At 49.0% G+C, this 18,212-nt stretch overlaps 2 protein-coding genes across 2 annotated transcripts in view; one reads left to right on the top strand and one right to left on the bottom strand.

Moving 5' to 3' along the window:
- The window catches only part of LOC127043044 (zinc finger protein 34-like), a 320,191-nt gene extending 314,620 nt beyond the window's left edge, over positions 1 to 5,571 (top strand). The window contains exons 8-10 of the mRNA XM_050936743.1: positions 4,025 to 4,141; positions 4,531 to 4,776; positions 4,809 to 5,571. Coding sequence (XP_050792700.1) covers positions 4,025 to 4,141; positions 4,531 to 4,776; positions 4,809 to 5,251 — 806 coding nt within the window. The 3' untranslated portion in view covers positions 5,252 to 5,571. The remainder of the gene's footprint in view (positions 1 to 4,024; positions 4,142 to 4,530; positions 4,777 to 4,808) is intronic.
- Positions 1 to 18,212, bottom strand: part of LOC127046670 (zinc finger protein 436-like) — a 545,929-nt gene that overhangs the window by 338,250 nt on the left and 189,467 nt on the right. The window lies entirely within an intron of this gene.

The following is an 18,212-nucleotide window of genomic DNA, read 5'->3' on the forward strand; positions in this document are numbered from 1 at the left end:
AAGAAATTTTCCTCCGGGTCAGACTGGCAGAGGCCCTGGAGGTTTTTCACCTTCCTCTGCAGCATGGGGGATGGGTCACTTGCTGGAGGATTCTCTGCAGCTTGAGGTCTTCAAACTACAATTTGAGGACTTCAGTAACTCAGACATAGTCTAAGGGTTTGCTGCAGGAGTGGATGGGTGAGATTGTGTGGCCTGCGTTGTGCAGGAGGTCAAACTAGGTGATCATAATGGTCCTTCTGACCTTAAAGTCTATGAGGAGCTGAATCACACAGAAAATTGATTTTAATACAGACAGTTATAATTGAAATCCTCAGCAAAAATCAATACACATAACAATTAGAGTAAGATAAGTATATAAAGAGGGTCTTGCACTGTGAGTACTTACAAGTTATGGACACCATTGGAAGCAAAGATCGAGGGGCAAGGGAATCCATCAGAAGGGAGGCCTTGCTTCAGTTTGCACTGTCTCAGGGACCTGACAAAATGGAAAAATGGTCACTAGGAGAGGTATTTTCTCCACTTCCTTATGATAATAGGATGGCGATATACCATATCTGCTCGTTTACTCTGATTACAATAATGTCAATAGGTGCCCCAAAACATATGTGGCCTTTGGGAAGTCCATAGTTAACCATCAAGCATTAATACTTATGATTTATATTACTTGTTTATTAATAAGTAAGTGCTTCGAACTGCTGAAATATTTCATAGCGACCTAATTGCTAGAGCCCACCCCAGACTTCCTTCTTTCAGAATCCTGTGGCGCATTGCAACTGTTTGTGGTTCCTCATTAGTCTCTGAAAATGAGGGTGCAAAATATCTGAACTGGGATTGTCTTCTTAGGCCTGTTCATGTAAATCCCACACCTCAGCATAACTGCTCCCACAAAGCCTCTGCTAATATAAGGCCCTGAAATGTAGCAAGCTTAGGCTATGTCTACACTACCGCGGTAACTCAATGTACACTGCGCAACTCCAGCTACGTGAATAACACAACTAGAGTCGATGTACCTTAGATTGAGTTAGCATAGGGTCTGCTTAACTTACTCTTCTCGTCAGGGTAGAGTACAGGGGTTGACTGGAGAGCTATCTGCGGTTGATTTGGTGGGTCTTTAATAGACCCGCTACATCGACCACCGGTGGATCGATCTCAGAATTTTCATCCCGGCTGTAGTGTAGCCCCTGTCCTTAATAACCCATTTATTTATGTTCACCTCCTTGCCCCTCCACGCCTGTTCCAGGCTAATAAGCAATACTCTGATAACGACATTTTACCTCTAGTGCGTTCAAAATTGCCCAGAAGACATGAGACTAGGTCATAGATCATAAAATCAGATCAGGGTCAACAGGAGTGAGAGTTTGGAGAGAGTCTTGTGCCCCCTCTTCCCATCTGCAGCAGCCACAAGCTGTCTTCCCTCCAGGCTCCTTGGATCTTCGAGCCTGTCCCTTCTGAGGTTGCGTGGCCCAGTTCTTGTTTCTTACCTTCTCCTTTTCTGGAAGAATTAGAGGCTGTTGCTCCTGAATTTTAGTGTTTAAACTCCTCCAGCATGTGGAGAAGGCTTGGGAGTTAATTCTCCCTCCCATTGCACCTGAGTCACTAGATTTCCTAATTCCCCAAAATGTGCTTTTGGGATGTCACAGTTCTAGGGTAGCTAAGCCTTTGACCTGCCTCCACGGTCTGCTCAAGGAATGGCCTCTCAGGCATCAGGCCTCTACCCAGCCCCTCTCTATGGGTAGGGACCCACCTGTCTCTTCTTTTTGACTAGGGTTTGAGGATTGCAGCCTGTCCTCCACTGTGTTCATTGGACTAACCTCCAGCTCCTGTGCTTTGCTTTCTCTCTAAGGGCTGTGAGCAGTGTGTGTGATAGAGGCAGGAATTTTGGTGATACTTGTATGATGCCAATACACACCTCAGTTTCCCTCTGTGATTGGTATTACTATGATTATAAAGAGCAGGAGACACGAGGTGTTTTGTCACTTATCTGTCATGGGGTGATATGAATGGGTCATTAAGGACTGTCTGGGACCAACCTACATCAACGGAATACCCGACAGAGATAAGGGAATAATACTCACCTATCTATGGTAGGATCTCCGCTTGGCTGAGTGAAGCATACATGGACTCATTATGTTTTTAGGAGCAGGAAGAACTGGGCTCGCAGACACAGGGAGCACTACTGGAGTGAAGATTAATGGACAGGCACAGGGAAAGGAAACCTAAGCATTTTCTACAGCAGCATGGCTCAAGGGCATTGGCCAGTATGGACTATATTGTGTTTTTTTGCTTCCCTGTGCTAATCTAAGGACTTTCCAGTGCTACGTTTCAGTTGACTAATAAACCCTGCTATGTTTAAAAGTCTGCCCAGTGTCACAGCAAAAATTTGCTCTGTGCATTGACTGAGGAACAGTCTCTGAACAGGAGTATCATCCAGCTGGATCTGAACAGGTTGAAATAGTAGTTTTGAAGCCAGAGGCTCAGTCTCAGGTGCTGAAGCTACATGGCCTGTCCTTGTGGAAGAGTGGGAGCCCTTGGAGTCTAGTGCACTCCAGAGGCACTTCCCAAGGACGATTTAAAAGCCAGGGCATTGCACAGGTCCTATGGATCCATGACAGTGTGCCTTCTGGGGAAAAATAAAACAAGACAAGGACCTAAATGTGTATTTACCATCTTCCCCCCATCAGTCCTCATGGGAATCCCTGATCAATTCCAAAGTGTATTAAAACCTTCCTTCAAGGCTTACCTCTTGGTTATCAGGTCATGTCAGATTTGTTAAAGGACTTTCCCTTCACCCTCCCACTTCCCTGGTTCTTGTCACACAGACAAGAAGCAGCAAAAGACCAGATATCCGAAGCGCAGAGAATGCATTTATTGGGGTTAGTTTCTAAGCAGGCATATTCCGAAGCCCTTACACCAGTTATCTCTATACGCTGATAGAGTCTGTTCCCCAGTGTTCTGTTCCCAGCTCTGACACCACAGAGCGTTTACCCCATGTCCCCCTTCCCAGCTCTGATGCCACAGAGCCTTGGCTGTCTCCCCATTCCCTGTTCCTGTTTCCCCCCTTAAGAAATATGATTCCAATTTCCTTTCCCCCTCCTTTTTTATCCCATTTATATAGTAATATTCTCAGCTATACCTTAACCAATCATGGTACTGAAATTTAACTAACCAATTCTAACATATTGTAACATAATTCTCTAGCCGATTATATCCCACTACTTGATTTACTTACCTAGCAACATTAATTATACAGCAGACAGAAACAATTAGAGAACGAGACCGATTAACAAGGTAAAAGTGGTGGCCATAAACTTAAAACAATACAAAAATGAGGGTTTGACAACCACAACCATTGATAGGCTGCTATCAAACTAAGTTTTCTTTAGCCATATTAAGATCTGTTTCTTTATCTGGTGGTGATGGGCATTATCCAGACAGGATTGTCTTCCTAACAGCCCAATATCACCTTATTTCAATGTAACTGGTTTGGGATGTAAGGCTGTGACACTGTGCTTCCCAGCTTATGACTGCCCCTGCTGCTTAGCCAAAGAACAAGGCCTCAGACTATCCTAGTGCGAGAAGGCCCATACACAGGCATACTGTGATTTTGATTCTTTGTTTTTATACCCCTATAACTAGCTAAGGGATAAAAATACATCTAAATTTTTAAAGTATAGGCTTTACAGGCAGGCCTGAATATCTCTATTCTAACAGTGGGTTCTACCCCTTCCCCCATTCAGTGTCTGTCTTGTCTATTTAGATTGTAAATTCTTCAGGGCATGGGTTGTCTACTATTCTCTGTTTGTACTTTGCCTAGCACAATGGGGACTCACTGTTAGTTGGTCCTTAGGCATTAAGGTAATGAATATAATTTAGAGTAATAATAACTCTCCTACCACTTTGAGCCAAGGAAGCTGGCCTAGGGATGTTACTGCTTAAAAATGAGCTGGGGTTAAAACCATGGACTATTCTTTGTGACAAGTATCCCACAAATTCCACTGACGTCCCTTGTTTTCTTTGCCTGGAGTAGGGTTTCCAGTTTCCAAACCTGATGTGATCTCGCAGCTGGAACGAGGAGAAGAGCCGTGGGTCCCGGACCTCCAGGCCTCTGAGAAAGAAGTGCTCCTGAGAGCTGCCTTCACAGGTGAGGAATTGGTTAAACCAACTCAACAACTGTTTAGGAATGCAGAAAACATTTAGGATGCTCTGCAAAGACCCTGTGAGCTCTCCAAGTTCAGGATTGTTACCTGCAGAATGGGATCATTATGGTAGATGTCAGTCAGGGTAGGAAGGAAGCCATGAGTGACAACTGGCAGCAGGTCCCTCCCTGATCTCGCTTGCCCCTGAGTGTTCTGGTGAGATGCAGACCAAAACTGATCCCTTCCTCTCTCCGCTGGGGAAGGGTTTGGGGTTTCATCTCTCCAGCACAGATTTTGGTTTGTTCATCCCTTTTTCCATTCCTCTCCCTGAGATTTCCTTTTTTTCTGGCATAAGGAGTGACCTCTGTCTGGATTCTCTGTCTCTCCCATTCAGGTGATGGAATGGTGAGTGAGAATGAGGAGGAGAAACCCCAGCAGGAACATGCTGCGCAAGTAGAACCACATGGAACGTTATCAGGAAGATCCAATGGAGGGAATTTTTCCGGGAGTTGTGCACTCCGAGAAAAAGCAAAAGCCTGTGAGACTCATCAGAGGCCAGAGGAAAACTTCAGTAGCCACTCAGACCTTATAACCTGCGACAGAATAAACTTGGAAGGGAGACGCTACACATGCCACGAGTGCGGCATCTCATACATTGGAGAACCCACACAGGGGAGAAGCCCTACACATGCTCTGTGTGTGGGAAAAGCTTCATTGATAATTCAAGCCTCAACTCACATCAGCGAATCCGCACAGGAGAGACTCCCTACATGTGCTATGAGTGTGGGAAAAGCTTTAATCAGAGCTCTGCCCTGAGTAGACATCGGAGAATCCACATGGGTGAGAAACCTTATGGATGCTCCGAGTGCGGGAAAAGCTTTTGTCAGCGTTCTGACCTTATCACACATCAGAGAACCCACACAGGAGAGAAGCCCTACATGTGCTCCGAGTGCGGGAAAAGCTTCAAGGATCGCTCAAACCTTGTCACACATGAGAGAATCCACACAGGAGAGACGTCCTACATGTGCTCTGTGTGTGGGAAAAGCTTTAGTCAGCACTCACACCTTATCTCACATTATAGAACCCACACAGGAGAGAAGCCCTACATGTGCTAGAGATACCAGAACACTCCAATTCTTGCACATTCCACACAGATAACAAGGACAGGGGCAAAAGGGTTGTTCGAACCGACATGTACAAGGTGAGAGGCGGCACCTTACTGCATAGAAGGGTTGTACCTCACTACGTAGGGGGGCTGCAGCTCAATATGTCAGGAATGATGTGTATAAGAATGCACCCCTGGGGCGGTGTCTTTTTCTGGCCTAGAGGGCAGTGGAGAGTCCCACTGCTGACTGAGCTGGTCCATTGTCAGGGGGCACATATTCGTAGTATGTCCTGTAGAGTCTGTGGGGAACTAGTACTGTGCTTCGTTTGACAATAAACCTGGCCACGTGCCTTCATACCTTACCAGAGTCTGTGGTCATTGGGGGTGCTCTCTGGGTCTGATGTGCCAGCGATCTGCAGAGGCAGGACAGCACACAGAGGGAACACACACACACAGCCGACTGTTATCAACATAGAACAAGAGCAGAGCACCCACCAGTGCATCTGATGACAGGGTAAAATTTGTCATCATGGTCAGCAATTTTCATTTCCCTTCTCTGGGGGTAGAGATGGGGTTGGAGCTACTGCAGGCTGGGATGTAGAGCCCATGTCCCCAGGGCCGGCTCCAGCTTTTTTGCTGCTCCAAGTAGCGAACCCGGGAAGAAAAAGATGATTGGCAGCACTTCAGCGGCAGCTAAAACGTGCTGCTTCATTCTTTGGTGGTAATTGGGCAGCAGGTCCTTCGGTCCCTCTTTTCCTCTTCGGTGGCAGCTCAGAGGGGAAGAGAGGAACCCACCACCGAAGACCCAGAGGTGTTGCCCCTTTCCATTGGCTTCCCCAAGCACCTGCTTCCTTCACTGGTGCCTGTATGTCCTCATCTATCAGTTACTCTAGGAACGTGTCTCTGCTCACAGGCTGCTGCCAGCCTGTCTGGCCAGCTCCTGAGCTCTGTGGGGGTGAGTCCTTTGGCATAAGTGGCACCTAGGGGAAATATTCCTCGGTGGTACAGTGGTGAGCATAACTGCCTTCCAAGCAATTGACCTGGGTTTGATTCCTGGCCAATGCATGGATGTGCCCTTTCTTGGCCAGGAATTAGTTTAATTTCTGTCCTGTTGTATCAGTTTATCAGTGGAATGGGAAAATTTAATGTCTGACATCCCAGCAAGGCATTCAACACCCAGTGAAGGAAGAAGGAGGTGGGACTATAAAGTGAGCTATTGGAGTCATCCTGGTATTACAATGTTCGGTTTATTTTTTTAAGTGTTTCCTTTACTTCCCTCTCTGTTTTAGACTCAGAGCCTTTAAGGGCAGAAGGGACCCCATCATGATCATCTGTCCGATCTCCTGTACTTTACAGGCCAAAGGACCCCACTCACCCACTCCTTTAATAGACCCCTAACCTCTGCTTGAGTTACTGACATCTCAAAATCATGAATTAAATCTGTCAAGTTACAGAGAATCCACCATTTACACTAGTTTAAACCTGCAAGTGAACCCTGCCCCATGCTGCAGAGGAAGGTAAAACCCCCTCAGGGTCTCTGCTAATCTCCCCTTCGGGAAAACGCCTTCCTAACACTAAATACGGTGATCAGCTAGACCCTGGGCATGCGGACAAGACGCACCAGGCAGACACCTGGGAAAAAATTCTTTGCAGTAATTCCAAGCCCTCCCCACCTATTGTCCCATCTCCAGCCGCTGGAGATATTTGCTAATAGCAGTCACAGATCGGCCCCATGCCATTACATGCAGTCCCATCATATCACCCAATCCATAAACTTATCAAGCTCAGTCTTGAAGCCAGTTCGGGTTTTTGCCTCCACTACTCCCCTTGGGAGGCTGTTCCAGAACTTCACTCCTCTGGTGGTTAGAAACCTTCACCTAATTTCAAGGTTAAGCTTGTTGATGGCCAGTTTATATCCATTAGTTCATTACTAGTGAGGACATGTGATAGTGTGGGGGAGAGAGGGAGAAAGCCTGGAGAACTGACCATGGGAGCCAGAGAGATTCCCTGTTACTCAATCACCCATCTCTGGGAGAAACCAGTTGGAACTGCCCTTGGGAAGCTGCCGCTAATAACTCAAGTGTGAAATCATTATTCTGTTGGAATCAGATTAAAGCCGCCTCACACCAAGCGTCACAGTCATTGACCTGGCTCATTCCTGGGATGTTACCAGTCACAACAATACGACGAGTGGAACCAAATCCCTTTCCGGAGCCCAGGCACACAAAGAAATCCCGGAGCTCTTCGTTCCTAGGCTTTTGGCGCCATCGTGTTGGCATTTGGTTTCACTCCTTTCTGTTACAACCTTTAGCTTTCTGCACAAAAATGTTAATTCCCTGGGAGAGACTCAGGAGCATTTCTCTGCTTTGTGGTGTTAAGGATTGAAATGTTCCCCGGGTTCCTCGGTCCCAACCTGCCTCCCATTCTACTGACCATGCAGCCCCATCTCAGCCCCAGTAGATGCTGATTCCCTCAGCCCCATCTGTGCAGCGTGTGAACCCTATCACTCCACATAGCCTAGTTCCCCTAATCCTGAGGGACTTCAGCTCCTCTGTGTCCCCAGGGACCCTCCACAACACTCCCCTGCTTACCACGGTTTAGATAGGCGTGCGCAGCACATTTCATTAGGGTGTGCAACCAGGGAGACCCGCCCTGATCCACTCCCTCCCACTTCCTACCTCCTGACTGCCTCCCTCAGAATCCCCAACCCCCTCTGCTCCTTGTCCCCTGAGTGCTCCCTCCTGGGACCCTGCCCCATCTAAGCATCCCTGCTCCTAGTCCCCTGACTGCCCCCTCTGAAGATCCCCCCACCTTAACTGCCCCCCTACGAGCCTACCCCATACCTGTCCCCTGACTGCCCCAACCCTTATCCAGACCCTTGCCCCCAGACAGACCCCCAGGACTCCCACACCTATCCAACTGCTCCCCACCCCCTCACAGGACCACAGAACTCCCAGCCCATCCAACTCCCCCTGCTCCCTGCCTGCCCCAACCCCTCTCCACACACCTGCCCGGACAGCCCTACCCCAAACTCCCGGCCCATCCAATTGCCCCTGCTCCCTGTCTCCTGACTGCTGCAATCTCTCTCCACACCCCTGCCCCCCCAACAGGCTCCCCTCAACCCCCATGATCCATTCAACCCCCCCGATCTCTTCCCCATCCCATGCCCCTTCCCCACCACTCCACCTCCTCTGCATCCCACTACCTTCCTTCCCAAACTGCCTCTTTCCCCCTGCCTCCGCTTCCCCATCTTCTTTTTTTTCCCATCCCATGCCTCTTTCCCACTGCTCCATCTCCTCCCCATTCCACCTCCTTTTTTCCCCCCTGCCTCTTTCCCCCTGCCCCGCCCTGCCTAGGATGACCAGACAGCAAGTGTGAAAATCGGGACAGAGGGTGGGGTTAATAGGAGCCTATAAAAGAAAAAGTCTCAAAAATCGGGACTGTCCTATAAAACTGGGACATGAGCTGGTCACCCTAGCCTGCCCCACAACTCACTGTTGTACAAAATGAATGATGGTTCCCAGCACACAGAAGGGAGCTCAACCAGCACTAGGACTGTGACAATTCGGTTCTGGCAGGACCCAACTGAGAGTGCCAATTCAGGACCAATTGCTCAAACAGGGCAGTTACAGCCCTAGGCTGGGGTTCTTCCACCTCTAAGGCAAACCAAACCAGCCAAAGAGGACTTTGGTTTCACCCCACTAGCTAACCACAAGTCACACAAGCAACTTCCTTAGACACTCCAGTCTCCCAGTATCAGCACCAGTCCCACTTGTCCTGGGGATGACTGGTTATGAAAACCAACACCCCAATAAAAGAAAACTCTTCTCTCAATTCCAAAGACTTAAGCCCCAGACCCAGGTCAATGTACACATCAGATCTTACCCACAAATCATGCTGTTGCCAATCCTTTAGAATCTAAAATCGAAAAGGAAAAAGGTAGCGATGAGAGCTAGAGTTGGTTAAATGGAATCAAATACATACAGTAATGGCAAAGTTCTTAGTTCAGGTTTGTAGCAGTTGTGGAATAAACTGCAAGTTCAAATCAAGTCTCTGGAGTGCATACCCTGCTGGGATGGGTCATCAGTCCTTTGTTTAGAGCTTCAGTTTGTAGCAAAGTCCCTCCAGAGGTGAGAAGCAGGATTGAAGACAAGATGGAGATGACGCATCAACCTTTTATAGTATTTTCCAGGTGTAAGAACCTCTTTGTCCTTACTGTGGAAAATTACAGCAAAATGGAGTCTGGAGTCACAGGGGCAAGTCCCTGCATACTTTGCTGAGTTACAAGGTGTAGCTGCCTTCTCTCAATGGGTCAATTGTATAGCTGATGGTCCTTAATGGGCCATCAAGCAGGCTAGGAAGAGCTAACACCAACTTGTCTGGGATGTTTCCCAGAAGCACAGCACAACTTTGAAATACAGACAGTATAGAGTCAATACTCATAACCTCAACTACAAAATGATACATACATATAGACAGCATAATCATAACCACCAACTCACAACCTGGTCTTAGACACCTTATATGACCCCCTTTTACATAAGATTTGGTGCCACTACAGGACCTTGATTGCAACCATGTTCTATATGGTCCCAGAATATATCAATAACGTCACACCCCCAACGCAAAATTGATGCAGGAAGAGATGACACAAACATCACTAGCTGCATCCTAAGAGCTCCCCATCCTTGGGTCTGTTTCATTACAGCTAGTGTTGGGCTAGAGGCCGTACCAGTGTATAACAGAAATGGTTATCAAAGTCATATTCAACAACATAATTGAATCTCTTTACACATCAAGGTATAACTTGATTAGGTTTTTCAGCATGGTTCCTATGTTTCATGTGATCTTGCCAAGAGCTAAAGAAAACAGCTACTTTATCCATACAAGCTCTGGCCAATGTTTGGAACCCAATTAACATCAAACCAATGTAGATATTAATGTTGTTCATAGTCCAGGAATCTTGGCATTTAGCCATGAAAGCAATATGGTAGTGTGCTTCAGTTTCCCCTTTCATACAGCACATCAAGTCTGGAATGTCTTTTCCTCTGTGAAAAGTTGCAATACTGTTTATAGGCATTAACTGTGAAACATCAATATGGCAAGGCCTTTTCACATAAAGTGTGTTTTCATGTATTTCTTTCAACGTGATCAAGGGATTTTCCAAAAGATTAGGCACATTGTACATTTTTACAGTTCTTGGTAATAACAACACATTAGTTACAAAAATCATCATTAGCAATAAAAGACGGTTACTCACATTTGTAACTGTTGTTCTTCAAGATGTGTTGCTCATATCCATTCCAATTAGGTGTGTGTGCACTGCATGCACGTTCGTAGGAAGATTTTTACCATAGCAACGCTCTGTGGGCCGGCTGAGTCGCCCCCTGGAGTGGCGCCGTTATGGCGCCGGATATATACCCCTGCCGGCCCATTGGCCCTTCAGTTTCTTCTTGCCGGCTACTCCAACAGAGGGGGAAGGAGGGCAGGTTTGGAATGGATATGAGCAACACATCTTGAAGAACAACAGTTACAAAGGTGAGTAACCATCTTTTCTTCTTCGAGTGCTTGCTCATATCAATTCCAATTAGGTGACTCCCAAGCCTTACCTAGGTGGCGGGATCGGAGTGAGATGTCGCAGAATGCAACACTGCTGAACCAAATGCCACGTCATCTCTGGACTGTTGCACCAATGCGTAGTGTGACTTGAAGATGTGTACAGATGACCAGGTAGCTGCCCTACATATCTCTTGGATGGGTACATGGGCCAGGAAAGTGGCAGATGAAGCTTGAGCCTGAGTAGAATGTGCCGTGAGGTGGCTAGTCAGAATGCGAGCCAAGTCATAGCAGGTATGAATGCAAGACTTCACCCAAGATGAAATTTGCTGTGAGGAGACCGGCAGGCCCTTCATCCAGTCTGCCACCACTACAAAGAGCTGGGATGTCTTTTGAAAGAGCTTTGTTCTTTCTATGGAAAAGGCGAGAGCCCTACGGACATCCAGGGAATGCAACTGTTGCTCCCGTAGCAAGGAATGTGGTTTCGGGAAGAAGACCATGAGGAAGATGTCTTGATTGATGTGGAAGGCAGACATCACCTTGGGGAGGAAGGCAGGGTGTGGTCGCAGCTGTACCTTGTCCTTGTGAAACACTGTATACAGGGGGTCCGCTGTGAGGGCCCGAAGCTCGGACACTCGCCTTGCAGATGTAATGGCGATGAGAAAGGCTGTCTTCCAGGAGAGGTACAGCAGCGAGCAGGTGGCTAGCAGCTAGAAGGGGGCACCCATGAGCCTGGATAGAATCAGATTGAGGTCCCACATCGGAGATGGACGTCAAATCTGTGGGTACAAGCGCTCCAGTCCCTTGAGGAACCTGGAAACCAGGGGGTCCGAAAAGACAGAGCACCTGTTCTCCCCTGGATGGAAGGCGGAGTTGGCCGCCGGGTGTACCTTTAGGGATGAGACTGCTAGGCCGTGCTGTTTCAGGGACCAGAGCTATTCCAGGACAGTAGGAACTGGTGCCTGCATGGGGACAATATTATGCTGAGCGCACCAGCAGGAGAAATGCTTCCACTTGGCCAGGTATGTCAACCTAGTGGAAGGCTTCTTACTACCCAGGAGCACCTGCTGGACTGAGGCGGAGCAATGTAACTTGGACTGGCTTAACCATGCAGCATCCATGCTGTGACGCGAAGGGACTGCAGGTCTGGGTGGCGAAGCCTTCCATGGTCTTGAGTAATGAGATCCGGCCACATGGGCAGGGGAATTGTGTCGGTCACCAACATGTTGAACAATGTGGTGTGCCAGTGTTGTCTCAGCCATGCTGGAATCAGAATCAGAATCAGCTGGGCCTTGTCCCTGCGGAGCTTGAAGAGGACCTTGTGGACCAGCAGGAATGGTGGGAAGGCATAGAGGAGATGGTCTTTCCACGGTATCAGGAATGCATCCGAGAGGGAGCCTGGGGAGCGACCCTGGAAGGAGCAGAACATGTGGCACTTCCGATTCTCGCGAGAGGTGAAGAAGTCTATGTGGGAAAATCCCCACTTCTGGAAAACAGAATGGATGATGTCCAGATGAATTGACCACACGTGAGCTAGGAAGTATCTGCTGAGGTGATCCACCAGAGTGTTCTGAACTCCTGGGAGAAAAAACGCTACCAGATCGATTGAGTGGGCTATGCAAAACTCTGAGAACTGAACGGCTTCCTGACAAAGGAGGAAGGAGCGAGCTCCGCCCTGCTTGTTTATATAAAACATGGCTGTTGTGCTGTCCGTGAACACTGAGACACAACAGCCTTGGAGATGCTCTCGAAACACCTGGTATGCTAGAAGAACCCCCCTCAGCTCCCGCACATTGATGTGTAAGGTTAGTTCTTGAGCCGACCAAAGGCTTTGAGTGCAAAGACCCTCAAGTTGGACACCCCAACCCAGAGATGACGCATCTGTGGTTAGGGCCATCGAGGGTTGTGGTGGGTGGAATGGCATCCTGGCACAGACCAGGGTAGGGGTCAGCCACCAGATCAAGGAGCCTAAGATGTTCATGGGAACAGTGAGGATCATGTCCAGGCTGTCTCGGCCCGGCTAGTATACTGAGGCGAGCCAAGTTTGAAGTGGACAGAGGCGTAGTCTGGCATGTTTGCTCATGAGGGTGCAGGTGGCCATGTGGCCTAGGAGGCTGAGACAAGTGTGAACCGACGCTGTGGGGAAGCTTTGGAGGCCCTGAAAAATTGTTACCATTGCCTGGAACTAAGGCTGTGGTAGGCAGGCTCTGGCGAGATTGGAATCCAGGATCACCTCAATGAAGTCTATTCTCTGTGTGGGCACCAGAGAGGACTTCTCGATGTTGATCATCAGGCCTAGTTGTCTGAAGAGATCCTTGACGATGCCCACATGACATCTCACTTGCATCTCAGAGGTCCCTTGAATGAGCCAGTCATCAAGATACAGGAAGACATGTACTCGACAACGACAGAGGGAGACCGCGTCTACGGCCATACATTTCGTGAAAATTCGTGGGGTTGTAGAGAGGCTGAATGGAAGGACTGTAAATTGAAAATGCTGTTGATTGACCACAAAGCGCAGGTACCATCTGTGTGGTGGGTAAATTGCAATGTTGAAATACGCGTCCTTCATATCAAGAGCAGTGTACCAGTCTCCCGGATCCAAGGACGGGATAATGGTCCCCGGGGATACCATGCGGAACTTCAACTTTACTATGAATTTGTTGAGCCCTCGCAGGTCTAGGATCAGTATTAGACCTCCCTTTGCCTTGGGGATTAGGAAGTAGTGGGGATAAAACCCCTTGACCCTCAAGTCTGTCGGTACCTTCTCTATAGCTCCAATAGTTAGGAGCATCTGAACCTCTTGTAAGAGGAATTGCTCATGAGAGGGGTCCCTGAAGAGGGACGAGGAGGGAGGGTGGGAAGGTGCGGGCAAAACAAACTGAAGGTGGTATCCCAATTCCACTGTGCACAGAACCCAATGATCTAATGTCAGTCGGGACCACGAAGGGAGGAAATGGGAGAGGCAGTTGTTGAAGGGTGTAGAAGGATCCGGGAAAAAGGCTGGTGTGCCATCCTTGGGCGCCCCTTCAAAAGTTTTGTTTGGGCCCCGCCAGTGGTTTAAGGGGGCCCTAAATCTGACCCTCCTGGGGACCAGACTGCCTTTTGCTATTCCCCCAGCCAAGTCTTCTCCCGAAGTCCTGTCGTGGCCTGGGGGAGGGTAGGTCTGCTGAGGCTGGGAGTGGAAGGGCCTGCGCTGGGTCACTGGGGTGTGCATCCCCAGTGAGCCCATAATTATCCTGTTGTCCTTTAGGCTTTAAAGCCTAGGATCATTTTTTTCAGAAAAGAGCCCCTGGCCTTCAAAGGGCAAGTCCTGTATAGTCTGCTGCAGCTCAGGTAGAAGGCCTGACACCTGGAGCCAGGAGATGCATCTCATCACCACTCCTGAAGCCAGAGTCCTGGCCGCAGAGTCCGCTGTGTCCAAAGAAGCTTGGAGGGAGGTTCTTGCTACCTTCTTTCCCTCTTCCAACAGGGCCGCAAATTCTTGGCGGTACTCCTGGGGAACAAGATCTGTGAACTTCCCCATGGACGTCCACGTATTGTAGTTGTGTCGACTTAGGAGGGCTTGTTGGTTTGCCACCCTAAGTTGGAGGCCCTTGCAGAGTATATTTTGCGGCCATACAAGTTCAGGCGCCTAGCCTCCTTAGACTTGGGAGCAGGAGCTTGTTGACCATGACGTTCCCTCTCGTTAACAGATTGCACCACTAGGGAGCAAGGATGAGGGTGCACATACAGGTATTCGTGCCCCTTGGAAGGCACCATGTACTTCCTCTCTACCCCCCTGGCCGTGGGGGGAATAGAGGCTGGGGATTGCCAGATGGTATCTGAATTAGCCTGGATAGTGCGAATAAATGGCAGGGCCACTCTTGTTGGGGTATCTGCCGATAAATTGTCTACCACTGTGTCCTCTATCTCAGGAACCTCCTCCACCTGTAAATTCATATTCTGTGCCACTCGTCACAGAAGGTCTTGATGAGCCCTCAGGTCAATTGGGGGAAGGGCCAGAGGAGGAAGTGCCTGTCATCGCCTCATCGGGTGAGGAAAAGGAGGAAAGGCCAGGGATGAGAGGGTCCTGTGGGGGATCCTGCTCTTGAAGAATGGCGTCAAGCACAGGTGGTGCCTGAGTGTCCGCCGGTGGCACGGGAGCAGCATCCATGCCCATAGCGGGAGGACAGCTTACAGTTGCCTCGGGCACAAGGTGTTCCGACGGTGCAGACCATGGTGCAGTTGCGGGAGCACCTTGGGCTTGATGGTACTCCCAAGGTGTCCAGAAGGACCACTGGTGGGGACCCTGTTCAGGACCTTGGCTCTCAGCAAAGGTGTGGCTGGGTGCCTCAGAGTCACAATCCGGCGCGTAATAGCCACTACTGGCCTGAAACAACACCGAGGTGTGTCTCGAAGGCCAAGGGAGTGCTGAGAAACCTTGAGTGGGTGCCGTGTCCCGAGCTGGTTGGTCACGGGACAGCCCCAGGGAGCGGTACCAGGAGCTCTGTTGGTACTGTGAACAAGACCAGGACCTATGACTGTGGCGGTGCTAGGAGTTTGACCGGGATCTCGATCTCCTTCATCTAGAATGACTACGGGATGAACGGTGCTGGGAACAGTGCTGGGTGTACCGGGCAGGAGAATGAGAGGCTGAGAGGTGCCGCGAGTACAACTGGTACCGCGATGGAGGGTGGTGTCGGGACTGTGAGAGGCGCTGGGACTGGGATTGGCGGTGAGACTGAGATCATTGGTGGGACCAAGAGCTGGATCAGTGCCTCTCAGCGACTCCCATGGAGAGCGGCCTCAGCAAGGCAGGCTTGCCTATGGAATGTATTACCTGCACCGGTGATGCCAGGGGTTGAGGCAGTTCGGTCTCCGTCAGAGCAATAAGCCCACCTGTTGTGGAGAAGGTCTCCAGGGTGGATGGGAGACCGAGCTCAACCACAGCATGAACAGGGGAGCTTTGGGGCACCGGACTCAATGGCCTTATGGGACCGGAATCAACGGTGCCGGAACCAGCAGTGCCACGGCGGATGGTTTCGCCGGGCGATCCGGCTTAGGCAGTTACTCAGGCTGAGGTACGGATGGTGCCGAGGTAGCAGGAGTCTTATGCTGCTTCCTGGGCAGTGGAGATAAGGAGCGGTGCCGAGATGTCATAGGTGCCAGAGGGGGCAGGTGCTGGGGCTCTTTCGCGGTACTGGAACATTCTGGAGCCGAAGGAGCGCTTCTGACAGATGGAGTTTGCTCAGCGCTCGGTGCTGCTTCCATGAGGAGCTGTTTCACACCAAAGCCCCGCTCCTTCTTTGTCCTAGGCTTAAAGGCCTTACAAATGTGGCACTTATCAGGGAGGTGAGATTCCTCGGGGCACTTAAGGCAAGAGTCATGGGGATCCCCCGTTGGCATCGGCTTTTGACACGCCGAGCAAGGTTTGAAACTCGGTGACCTGGGCATGAGCCCCAGCACCAGGGTGGAGGAGAGGGGATAATCCCCGATCCTCCAACAACTATATACACTATCTATACACAAACGACTAAAAATGAACTATAACTGTAAACTCTTGAATTATCAACAACTATCTATAGAGAAACTACAAGGAAAGCTAGGGAAGCGGAGATCAACTAAGCAGCGCTCCACAGTTCCAATGACCGTCACGGGCGGTAAGAAGGAACTGAAGGGCCAGTGGGCCGGCAGGGGTATGTATCTGGTGCCATAACAGTGCCGCTCCAGGGGGCGACCCAGCCGACCCACAGAGTGTTGCTAGGGTAAAAATCTTCCGACGATCATGCACGTGGCGTGCGCACACCTAATTGGAATTGATATGAGCAAGCACTCGAAAAACAACAAATTCATTGCAAGTGTCCATCTAGAATCATGTTTGTCATGCCACACCTTTGGCTCAATACTATTGGAGTTTGGGCATTTTAGAGTTAACTTCTTGCGTTCCTTTGCAAAATTCAGTTTTCTCTCTCCTCCTTGTCCTGCAGGATCAAACCCTGATTTCTCTTGCTTAACAGATTTCACTGACTGATGAGGTGGGATCTCTTGCTAACAGCTATTAGCAAGTCCTTCTTCTCCCTGACAGTCAGGTAATTTGCATCAACACAAAGGCTAGCTTTTAACGTCTTAGCTGCTCCCAATTCCAATGCTGGACTCTGTTTTAAAGAGATACCACAAAAATCCAGAAGGTCTGAGGGTGAGAGTTTGTTTGCTCTTCCCTGCATCCTCAAGCGTTTAGCCATAAAACCGTTTTGCTCTGAAACATCAGTAATCAAATCTGTCCATAGATCCTGAAGCACAGATTGCTCACTCACAGAATCAGCATGGAGACATTTCTGTCCCAACACCATTGTCTTCCCAACAAGCTGGCCACACACAGCCACTTGGTTATAGATCTGCTCAACTATCTTAACAGCTTTTATTCCAGCTGAGACCTTCTTAAAGCTACGTACACTGGATCTTTTAAAAGGAAAGTCAGTGGATCCATTTATAACAGAAAATTTCTGGCTGTTAGGAACTGAAACTTCCTTGACTAAATCACTTTTATACCCTTCACTTGCAGTAAACTGCTTCCACAGGTTACCATGAGGATTCCTTTCCCTATGAGCTTTTCTAAGCAGCAATTCACCCCTCTCACAACTTCTGCCCTTACCCTCTTCACCTGGGGCTTGCTTTAAAGGAACACTTTCCTGAGCAACCACAGACTTTTTCTGGGTCTCACTTACATTCAGAATTGCCTCTGGCCCATCAGGCAGATTCCTACACAATTTCCTTTTAGGCAAACTCATAGAGTTTCTAGATAAAAGTTTAGAAGCATTCTCCTTCCCTTCACCACACACCAGTTCAGGAATCTTTTCCTTCTTGCTACAAGTTGTTAAACTGTCGGTAGGCAACACAATTAAATTACCTTCATGCTCTCCTTGTGCCCTGGCTAGGGTATCACCCTGATCAGACAGAGTTGCTACACCCTTTTCCAACCACACATTAGCAACTGGCAAACTACAGGCACCAGAATTGTCTGGTCTTTGGGATTTTGCTACCACATTAACTAGATGCAACCTAGTTACAGTGTCATTCTCCCCAGCAGACACAAACTTAGGACTATTCCCTGCCTGGGCTTTAGCTGTATCCACAAGCAACTCTGAGACAACTGCACTATTCTCAACCATCACAGGCTGAAAGGCACCTTCTGTCTGCTCCACAGACAAAGAAAAGCTGGAGACACATTCTCCTTCACCAAACACACAGCTTGGGATTTCATTTCCCTTGTCCCAGCACACAGGGCTGTTCACAGACAACTGCTTGGAGACCAAGGTAGCTTCCTCCATAGGAAAGTCAATACCCCTGACAGATAGGCACATTTCCTTCACTTGCACAATTCTCCACACAGATAAGAGGTAAGGGATAGGGACATATCTTCCACTATCCCTGCC

This window comes from Gopherus flavomarginatus, chromosome 1 (assembly GCF_025201925.1).
Source record: "Gopherus flavomarginatus isolate rGopFla2 chromosome 1, rGopFla2.mat.asm, whole genome shotgun sequence".
Classification (NCBI taxonomy): Eukaryota; Metazoa; Chordata; order Testudines; family Testudinidae; genus Gopherus; species Gopherus flavomarginatus.